We start from the raw sequence: 11,286 nt of genomic DNA on the forward strand, positions 1-11,286 counted from the left end.
AGGAGATAGGAGACAGAAGACAGGAGACAGGAGATAGGAGATAGGAGACAGGAGACAGGAGACAGGAGACAGGAGATAGGAGATAGGAGACAGGAGATAGGAGACGGGAGACAGGAGATAGGAGATAAGAGATAGGAGATAGGAAACGGGAGATAGGAGACAGGAGATAGGAGATAGGAGATAAGAGATAGGAGACAGGAGGTAGGAGATAGGAGACAGGAGGTAGGAGACAGGAGATAGGAGACGGGAGGTAGGAGATAGGAGATAGGAGACGGGAGGTAGGAGATAGGAGACAGGAGATAGGAGATAGGAGGTAGGAGAGCAGTTTGGAGGGAAAAAAACTTAAAATCTAAGTACAGTAGTAAAAATACCAACAGTGTGTGGAGTCATTTACATTTTTCCATCAGTGGGAGCATTTTATTGCTGATTACAGCTTTGTTCAGTTTTTCTGAAATCAGTTATCAAGAAGATTAACTTTACTTTCCTCTTTACATTATGACTGTGCTGGAGGTGGAGGTGTCTCTCCTTCTATCAGGAGCAGGACTTTGTGTTGCAGCCAGAAATGAGTCCAAATGTGACAGAAATGCTCAGAAGCTGCTCCGGGTTCAGAGGGTGAAATGGATAGACAGGTGAATGAATGAATGAATGAATGAATGAATGAATGAATAAATATTCCCATGAGATAAACATGGCTGTAACTACAGAACTACCTCACATAGTTAGTGGTGTTTTGGTGCTGCTCAAATAAAAGAAGAAAGAGAAACTCTTGCTTGAACATGTGTTCTCCCAGAACCTCTGTGGTTTCCGTGGTTTCTGTGGTTTCCGTGGTTTTTGTGGTTTCTGTGGTTTCTGTGGTTGTGATGTTGGTCACTTACATTTCCTCTCCTTCCAGCAGCCTCCTGTAGGTGGCGATCTCCATCTCCAGGTTCTGCTTGATGCGCAGCAGCTGCTCGTAGTCGGTCTTGTTGCGCTGCATGTCCAAACGCAGCTGAGACAGCTCGTCCTCCAGCTGCGTCAGCGTGGCCTGGAGGCGGTCCATCTCCACAGAGTACTTGTGACCCGTTTCTCCCAGGTTCCCCTCCAGCACGGCCACCTGTCAGCACCACATGAAGCCATGAGGCAATGGCAGCAGGTAGCTGGTGTCCTCTACATTACAACACCACGTGCAGGACCAGGCAGGTTCACGCTCAGATGTCAGGCTGTGTTTCAGGCCTTCATATCCATGAAAGCAACTTAAACAACACAAAGGCTCTGATTTCTGTCAGATACAGTAACACAGATCATGTTCTGACCTGCATGTGCAGCGATATGGCGATCATCAGCCTGACATGTTTACCACCCGGCACTACTCTGTATGTTTACCTGTTGAGCTCATCACCCAACCGGAGATACGAGAGCCTGTCAGCGCCATCGTATCTCAGCGTCCAGCTCTGTGTGCTCACTATCAGGCTGAGCAAACAGCACAGAGCTGTGTTAGCCTCCGAGAACGCCTCTTTATGGTGCTTAGTCTGTGCTCACATGACTTGCTTGAGTCCATGTCCTATCACATCCACTGATTACAGGAGGATGGTCAGACGGCCCTCAATGCAGCAGCAGCCCTCTGGTGAGAGGAGAAAGCAGCTGTTCTCTACAGATGTGTCGACATGGTGGTAGAGGACTGGCTGTTGATGTGCCGTCCCACAAGCTTTCTAGTAGCTGCATCTCTCCCCACCGCTGACAGTTCTTTGACTGTCTGTCTGCCTAAGAGTCCATACCTATACCTATACCTATACCTATATCTATACCTATACCTATACCTATACCTATACCTATACCTATACCTATATCTATACCTATATCTATACCTATACCTATACCTATATCTGCACCTATAAGCTGTACTCTACCTGTTTGCGAAGGCTGTCGAGCTCGACCTCCAGAGCCTGCAGGAAACGCCGCCTCTCACTGAGCTCACTCTGGGCACAGCGTAAAGCCTCGTTGCTTTCTTTCACCTCCGACTGCACCGCCTCCAGCTGTGGACACACAGTGTACAGTAACACGTAGCTCTCTATGAGGCGTGTAACATAAACGACCAGTATTAGTGACAGAAGGATGAGCAGTGGTTCATGCAGACCTTCTTGAGGTACCAGGCCTCGGCCTCCTCCTTGTTCTTGCGAGCGATGCCCTCGTACTGGACCCTGAGCTCAGCCAATATGGCCCCCAGATCAGGACCCTGAGCTGCATCCACCTCCACGTTCACCTGCTCGTTGGCCAGGCGCAGCTTCATGGAGCTCATCTCCTGCAAGCACAGACATCAGAGGAAGAACAAGCGGTTGTTAACGGTACGACATCGTTCTGAAGCTGCAGAAGACGAGAAATGCTGGTTACGGTCGATCTGGTCTGATGAAAGCCACATCTCTGGGTCTGGTTAGGGTTAGCAGTAGTGTTGATGCAACGGCTCAAAGTTCTCGGGTCACAGAACGAACACACATGTTGACATTATCATAACCACGTAGATACCACAGATAGATGAATGCTGGCGTCTGAGAATTGTTGGGGGTTAGCTGGTGTTTGAGTTTGGTGAAGTCAGCTCCCACATCGAAAGCAGAAGCGCTGAACTGTTACTTCCTCAAACTCCTGCTGCCATCAGACGTTTCAGTCATGAATGGGGCTTTTTCTAACCTCCTAGCTAATTATGTGCTAAGTGTAGGTGTTGGCGGCAACGCGTTGTTACTGTGGGTAGTTAGGAAACATTTGTGGTTTACGTTCGTTTAATTGGTTCCTTTATGTGAAAGTGGTAAAACGTTGACAGGCACCAGTGAACAGCTGCATGAGAATAAGGCTGGTGTCACGCGAACACATCGTCTAGTCACTGTTTAACTGTTTGTAGGGCCGACGTGGGTGCGCTTCAGTTTAGACTCTGCCGTGTTCATCACATGTCCCTCATGACCACATTACCGAATGACGTTGGAGCTGAAGGTGTTTATTGGTGGCGTCCGTCAGGCTGTGACGCAGCTACCACAGAGCTGAGAACTTTACATGGCTGGTAAACTGTAAACAGGCCCCACCAGCTCCTCTCTATCACCAGTAACCGTCACCAGTAAGTAGGTGCTACTGAAGTGAAGGCAGCTCCTGATGTCAGACAGAACCTGTTCTGATCCACAGTCTGAGTCCAACAGCTGCTTGTTAAATGTCTGCACACTGAAAACATCATGACGCTGATGTTTAGTTTTACTGAGACGAAGAAGAATCAGCCTCATCCCAAAGTGCATTAAAATCATCATGCATGAGATAGGACCTGGAAATATACGTTCCATCCATCAGTTTAAACTCGACTGCATCATATCACACCTCTGGTTTTCCTTTCTTTAGACGTACCTGCATTACTTACTGTCTACTCTTTATATAATTTAAATGGATTCTAGTAAAATAAGATAAGATAAGATCAGCCTGTATTTATCTCGCAGTGGAGAAATTCACATTGTTGACAGCAGCTTTACACACAGAGATACACACATACTATAAATATACACATAAGTATAAGAAATAGTGCAACAAGTATAAACGTACACATAAAAGGAGAATAGTGCAAATGGAATATGAGAATGAGAGTAGTCTAATCTTATTCAGGATCAGAGACAGAAGTGTAGGTGTTCTATTCATATGATGACTGCTCTACATGTCTCCATATGTTCCTGATCAACTCGTTTCTGTCTGATCGCCTCAGCACAGAGGAGCGTCTACATCCTGGACACCACGCCTGACAGTCTAAACACACTCTGGATGGGCTGTTATCTTGCTGTCTTTGAGCGCTGTACTTACAAAGACAAAGGGTGTGTCTGTACACTCACATGATCATGTTTCAGACACTGAGCGCTGCTCAGCTTCACAGAGCTGCTTTATATCAGCTTGTTGTTCATCAGGTGCAGAGGTGCTGCCTTCATGCGGCTCAGAGAGCCCACTGTGCTTCTAAGACACCCTCATCTGAACACGACTACGCTTGACGTCTTCTGAAGTGAGTCCATTGATAAGCAGCAGCTGATGGATCGTGTCTTTTGTGACCTCCACCTCGGCGGGGTTCTCACCTCGTCGTGATTCTTCTTGAGGAAGTAGAGCTCCTCCTTCAGGCTGTCCAGGTCTCCTCTCAGAGTGGCGATGATCTGGTCGTGGTCCGACTTGGCCCTCCTCAGAGCCTGGCAGTCCCTCTCCACCGACTGGCACAGGGTGGCCTCCGCCTCCCATCTGCAGAGCAACACCAACGGAGGCTTCAGCAGGAGCAAAGAAACACAAGGCCTCTGGCGCTCACGTCATCATGACATGTGGAGCTATGGCAGAGGCGTCATTTAATCCAGAAGTCACACATCCTCAAAGTCTTCGTACATGTGGAGCAAACGTGTTGCATCTGCTGCACAGTTAACAGGATTTGTTACCGACTAGCAGGTTGTGACTCGTCCAAACAAAGATGGCTGTCTGTCTTAATGGTTTTAATCTTGTCCTGCTGGGATTAGAAATAAACCTCGTAGACACGTCATATGTGCAGAGGACCAAGTGTTCTTAAATCCATGTGCACAGACATGTTTTAACCAGGACGAGTTTGGCTGGTTGAAAAAAGATGTCCAGGACTTAAACTCATGACAACTGCTGTTGGGAAAAGTACTTAGATTACTTCCTTAAATAAAAGTTTAATTGCGACATAATTTAACTGCTTCCTTGTGAGTTTACATAAAATAACAGTAATTAATAATAATAACAGTTACTGAGGTGCTGAAGAAAAAGGTTTTACTTAAACACTGACGCAGTAGCAGGAAGGATGCCTTTAATGCTGCAGCTGGTCACGCTGAGGCTCCTACAAACTGAATTTACTCTTCTGTAGAATAATTTAGGACATTTTGGCTGTAAAATGTTATTTTGAGTACCTGGCGTCCCCAGGTGGATTCAGAGGACTGGACACGTCCCTGACATGTTGGAGAACGCAGCATAAACTAAATACTGAAGAACAGCACCTGAAAGCTGCAGCTGGATAGATTCCTGGATGTCCTTTGTTAATTAGACGTTAGAGGCACAAACTGGGGCTAGAAAGCGTTCAGGAAATCCCAGCATGACGTGAAAAATAACGAGCAAACTCATTCAGAGACGTGCATGTCAGCGCCACATGCACTTTGCTGTGAACACCATGAATCACTGTCAGCTGATTATCACTCATCACATCAGCCGCAGAACATACCATCAGCACACTGCGAAGAACACCGGCCCTGCCTCGGCCAGCTTTCCCTTCAGCCTCCCTTTGCCAACCGCAAACTCTGCGGAAACGGACAGCGTGTTTCTGACCTGCACAATCCATCACGTCCTGCGCTCGCTGATGGCTCGGCTGCTCGGTGCCTGAGCACCGTGGGAATGGAGCTCTTGTTTCGCAGCCTGACAGAAAGGTCATTTATTCACATCGCCTTGCAGTCTGGCGCTCCCATGTGAACACTCGCAGGCAAGTAAAAGAAAGAAAGGTCTGTGTGACACTCACTTGACCCTGAAGTCATCGGCTGCCAGCTTGGCGTTATCAATCTCCAGCATGATGCGGGCGTTCTCCAGCGTCTTCTTCCTCACCTGAGCGGGGAAACAAGGGGTTTAAAGTTAGTTAAAATAGCACAGCGGGTGTTTTTATGAGCTCCCTAACTTTTCTTTATCTCCTGTCAGAAAGCCCAAATGTCAGTTTGCTGCCGACTAGAAGGACAATCCAGAACTGCACTATCACCGTCACCGTAGCGGATGCACATCCCAACGTGATATCAGATCAGATTAGATAGAACTTTATTGATCACTTTGGTGGGGTACCTCAGGAAGAGACTAGAAGCAGCACGACACCGACAGCAGCACACATCAGTTCAGAAACACATCAGGTGCACGAGTAAAAAGTCAAACGGAGTCAAAAACACACAGCACCAGAACACTGAATAGATGCTCCTAAAATGATGATTTATGAAGTGAAGCTCTGATGTTTTATGTGTTCATGGAGTAACGCCTGACGTGTCAACACACACTTCAGAGATCAGTAGATTTCCTATGAGACCCTGCAGCAGCGTGTTGGTGAAGCTCCTCCACCCAGGAGCTCCCTGCTCTGGACCAGGACAGAAGAATGTGGCCACATGTGTCACGTTCACTAAAGAGGTAGTGTTACCATGAATGGACAGGAAGTGTGTTTGTCGTGCTCTAGTCCTGCTGCCCAACATTCAGTGAAGATGCTGAGACGTTTCCAGGTTATGAGGCTGTTATTTACTGTAATCTGTATTTTTGACGAGGCAGAAATAAAAATGTCCCGTTTTGCTGGAGCTGTGTTCCTGAAGATGAGGAGAACGGAGACTCAGAAAGGGTCTCTTCATGAATAGAACCTAAACAGTTGATTTTGGCGGGTCACTGGACTAAATCTGTGGATGCTTTGCAGGTGCACATTTTAAAAACCCGTCTCAGAGACAAAGGACCAACATGTACCCCTGGACACTGACCTCCTGCCCGATGGCGTGGGCCTGTGCCATCATGGCCTCGATGTCGTGTCCTTTGGGCGCTTTCTCCAGCATGAGCTGCTTGATCTGAACCTCCAGCTCAGCGTTGGACCTCTCCAGCGAGCGGACCTTGTCCAGGTAGTTGGCCAGCCGGTCGTTCAGGCCCTGCATGGTCTCCTTCTCGCTGGTGCCGAGGCCCAGGCCGTTGTAGGACAGGCTGGTGCCGAGCATGTTGAGGCCGTTGCCCACAGAGAAGGAGCGGGACAGAGACAGCGTGGCGCCGGTGGACAGCTGAGAGACGGAGGGTTTGGGTCGGAGGCTGCGTCCGCCGTCCCTCACAGACATGCTGGAGAAGGAGGGCTGACGCACAGAGTAGCTGCGCATGGAGAGGGTGGAGGCCATGGTGTCCGCTGCAGGAGATCAGACCAGGGTTAGTTCTGTCAGGGCTCTGGTGGAGCTGTAAGTCTGCTGAGCGACACCGACTGTGTCCAAGAGAAAGACCAAATAAGAGACGTATGAGCAGCCAGGAGACAGCTCACCAGCCTCTCTGCAGATGCTTTATCTGCGCTGGCTGTTCGGTTTCCTCTCTTTAAGCTATTTCCTTGTGGCTGATTTGCATCTCTAGTTTTGTGCTTGTCTTTGTGTGGTTGTTCTGTGTCTCTGTGAGCCTCCTCTGTGTCTAACCTGCTAAATGTCAGCTGGACAGAGAGCAGTAGAATATAAACGCTCAGTCCTGAACAGGACGTCTCAGAGTTCTGGAGGATAAGATGCAGTACCATGTCATATGTTTGGATAAAGACAAGATAGAATTCTATAAATACTGAAGGAAATGATGGAAGTCTTTAAAAAGAACTCTCTAGTAGATCTTGTAGAGTTCATCCCTCACTGTGTGCTTTCAGTCTGCCTCCCTCATCCTGTGGTGATGCAAGAATAAAGCAGAGAGACGTACTCACAGTTCTTCAGTAGGTCTTCCCTGGTGCTGCTCGCTCAGCTTTCTGCCCCCGATGCTGCGACTGACTGCTGTTGCTGGACCAGATTTCACAGGTGAGCAGAGGCTCGACTGTCGTTGTAGGGGAGGAGCCACGGATGTGACCAATCAGAGGACGCAACATGACACCTCGTACAGGAGTGAGACTCAGCAGTCAGGTGCTCATGAGTGAAACCAAACCAACATGTCACTTCATTCACATCCTAATTCAAAGAAGAACATTCAGATTCTTTTCAGGTATGTTGTCAGCAGGTGTTCTGCTGCTCTAAGAACAGTTACCTGTGTTGGTGTAAGTTTGACCAAATACATCTGATGGAGATGCGGTGGTAACAATCAAGTCACTCCGAGTATTTGAGCTGCTGAAATGAGATCAAATGTGAAAAAAACCCAATTCCCTGTTCTTCTACCATGAACCTGCTGCAGTGTGTCATCCCACTGTCAGGCTGTGTTGGGCCTCAGACCTCCGAGCCATGACAACAGCCTCCTCAGGTTTTGGTCTGACCTGGTTGGTGAGACCGGTGTGGCTGGAACCAGGAGCTGGCTGTCTCCACAGTGATCGTATTGAGGCTGGACACAATGCCATGTGCCTCCTCGGAGCCGCGTGAGGAGCTGGTTTCACCTGAGGACGGGAGGAAGCGGGAACAATGGAGCGACAGAATGAATGGAAAGGGAAGACCCCTGAGAAATGCACAGAGATGCAGGGCGTGGGTCGGGCTGAACTGGAAACCGGGCTGGTGTTTAATAGAGTCCCTCCCAGCCCGGTGCTGCTGTCAGACAGCGTGTGATCCCATCGCCTGGATTCCTCTGAGCATTATCCTCCTGGAAGATCAGATCTCAGCGACACTGACCCGGTTTACTGCCTCACATGCTGCCGCCCCACCCAGCACGGCCCGGTATGAGCTGATCACACTCGTCAACTGTTCACTATGAGACTTTCTTTTGTGCTGTTTGTAATCTGATTGTAAAAGTTCTGCCCTACTGGGTCCAGACACAGTAACATGAACACCAGCCAGAACTCCCACAAGGAAGATGAATCAGAGTCAGGAACAATCAGGACGTCTCTGTCTTCCTCAAGCGTCCATCAGGTGCAGGACGAGTGTGTTTGCATCGCTGGGCTCAGATATGATCAGAATAATACAGCTGCTGAGTAACATACTGCAGAAAACCTGCACACGGAGGACACGGTTCAGGGACTTATGCAGATTTTTTTAAATATATATATCTATCTGCTTGGGGTTCTTGGTTCCATCAGATGAAAGCAACAAAAAAAAAACAATTTAAGGCACAAATTCCTCGTAACAGTCAAGATTCAAGATGAACTTTATTGTCCCAGACGTGGACAATCTGTCTACAAGCAGACGCAGAATACAGTTAGTAGACAGAATAAATAACACATCAAGTAAAAGGACTATCACAGACTGAAGGCTGGAACAAATGAAGCTCTAAACCTGTTCAGTCAGTGTGGCTATACTGCCACCATGTGGGCAGAAGCGCACACTACATCACAGAAGGTCTGATCATAGGAACTCACTGTGGGTCAGTATGAGCTAAAGGTCAGACTTTCAGACTGTGACCCAGCAGCTCATGAGGACTTTCAACGGCATCTGTTACTCTGATATATATCTGATGTTGTTGAAATGATCCACAGTGTGTGTTTGTGTAATTAACCCCACAGACCACAGCGGTGACTGATAGCAGAGCAACGTGGTGCTAACGAGCTGCTTCTGAAGGTGTAATTAAAGCAGCATCACAGCCCACAGACGCATCCTTCCTGTTTAATGTGACTGCATGCAGTGGTTTTCCTCAGGACGCTGATGTCGCTGTGATCTGGGACGAGGACGAGCCAACAGATCAATAAACAGCAGCAGCAGCTCGTATGAGGGACAAACACACCTGTGGCAGGTGCACAACTATGAACACTTTAAAACACGGAGCGTAGCTATGAACACACCTTTACAGTAAGAATAAGATAAACAGGCTGACATACACTGTGTGGCCTTTTTATATTTAAACTATGCAAATCAGCGAGGCGCTTCAAAGCATTTCACCAAAGATGTCTGTGTTGTTCTCTGATGGTGCAACCTGTAGATACCTCTGAAATACCCCCACAGTGGCCCCTTATCACCCCCTCGTCTCTTACAGTCTAGTCCAGTGGTTCTCAAACTGGGGGTCAAGACCCCCATGGGGGTCCCAAGATGGTTTCAGTGGGTCACAGATCACTGTAAAAAAAAAAATAATAATAAAAATAAAGCCTTTATTTATCAGATAAATGTGTATCAGGGCTGTCAGAACAGAAGTGTTTACTTGATCGGAAGGTCGGCGGTTCGATTCCGTCCTGTAACCTGTTTCATGGTCGTTGTGTCCTTGGGTAAGACACTTCCCCACCTGCCTGGTGTGGATGTGTATGAATGGATTGTTTGAGGTGGTGGTCGGAGGGGCAGAATGGCAGTCACGCCTCTGCCAGTCTGCCCCGGGGCAGCTGTGGCTACAACCGTAGCTACCACCACCACAATGAATGTGTGTGAATGAATAACTGACAGTGTCCAGAGTGTCCAGAAAAGCGCTGAATAAATCTGATCAATTATTATTATTATTATTATTATTCCCACTCCTTTTTAATATTATGATTTGATTATGTGATATCATTATTATTATTCTTTTTTGCTCTTTTAAAAATTATTTTCTTTTGTTTTTTTATTTTTTTCTCTTTCATTTGTTTGAAATAAATTAATTAATTCATTCATTCATTCATTCAAAAGAGAATTAAGGTGTTAATGTAAAGAGATCAATCTGTGGAATTAACGCCTGAACAGCAGAGTTATTACTAATGATGTATTAAATATTCTAACTGGGGCGTCATGAACACACACTGATGCTATTTTGGGCGTCGTGCTCAGAGAGTTTGAGAAGCGCTGGTCCGGCCTGTTCAATACCACAATCAGTGTTTTATTGTTACCAGAATAACATTCAGACCAGAAACACACTGAATTATAAAGACGTATACGTACGCTCACATTCCTCACATGAAAACCACTGAATCCATCCGTCTGCTGATGAGTTTGTTCATGTGACCCCTGATTAGAGTTCAACGGTGAACGGCAGGTACTATCAGCTCTGCACTCGTTTATCTCTGAACTATTCCACACAAGATGTGACAGTTTTGTTCACGTAAATCTCATGTCAAGAGAAAAGCAGCAAACATCATGTCTCTTATTGTTAAAAATGAAATCTTGTTTCCAGGAGTTTATACGTGATCTTGATGGGAAGGTACAGAGAGCAACGCAGAGCGCCGTGCAGCCCAGATATTTAGCTACAAGAAGCTGAACTGGACGCCAGTTATAGGCTCCTAATTATAAGGAACCTCTCTGAGTCCAAACCATGATCGTGACAGATGATTAAAATCTGCCTGTAATGCTTCACAGCACATTCACCGACCCACTGGCTAAACTTCTAGAAAATGTTCTTACTGTTTGTGTGCAATGGTGAGCAGGCTGCATCAGGACCAGCCGTCAGCAGCTAATGCCCCCAATAGCCCCAATAGCCCCACAGGGGTCAGACCATTGGTTTTATATCTGTAGCAGAGCTGGATGCACCACGATGGCGTCCTCTTCTTTACTGGTTCACCAAGACAGGACGCTGATATGAACGGCCGCTCTGTCACGGAAACTTGTCGTCTCGTGGTTGGTTTTCCATCCGGACAGGACGACTGAACGTCTCTGAGTGTGTCTTTGGAAATATGAGAACATTTAGAAGGTTTCCTCTTCTGAGAAAGTGACCTTCAGGAAGTCCCAGCAGCGTCCTCAGTCTTCAGGTGTGCCGCTGTGCCCC

General features: G+C 47.3%; 1 protein-coding gene across 1 annotated transcript in view; it reads right to left on the minus strand.

The window, feature by feature from the left end:
* The window catches only part of LOC103362335 (keratin, type I cytoskeletal 18-like), a 10,231-nt gene extending 3,359 nt beyond the window's left edge, over nucleotides 1–6,872 (minus strand). Inside the window, exons 1-6 of the mRNA XM_008288662.1 lie at nucleotides 6,474–6,872; nucleotides 5,495–5,577; nucleotides 4,065–4,221; nucleotides 2,114–2,278; nucleotides 1,887–2,012; nucleotides 876–1,093 (exon numbers count right to left, since the gene is read on the minus strand). Of these exons, the coding sequence (XP_008286884.1) occupies nucleotides 876–1,093; nucleotides 1,887–2,012; nucleotides 2,114–2,278; nucleotides 4,065–4,221; nucleotides 5,495–5,577; nucleotides 6,474–6,872 (1,148 nt within the window). The remainder of the gene's footprint in view (nucleotides 1–875; nucleotides 1,094–1,886; nucleotides 2,013–2,113; nucleotides 2,279–4,064; nucleotides 4,222–5,494; nucleotides 5,578–6,473) is intronic.
* Between the last annotated feature and the right edge of the window lie 4,414 nt (nucleotides 6,873–11,286).

The sequence above is a fragment of the Stegastes partitus genome, unplaced genomic scaffold (assembly GCF_000690725.1).
Source record: "Stegastes partitus isolate 25-593 unplaced genomic scaffold, Stegastes_partitus-1.0.2 Scaffold569, whole genome shotgun sequence".
NCBI lineage: Eukaryota > Metazoa > Chordata > Actinopteri > Pomacentridae > Stegastes > Stegastes partitus.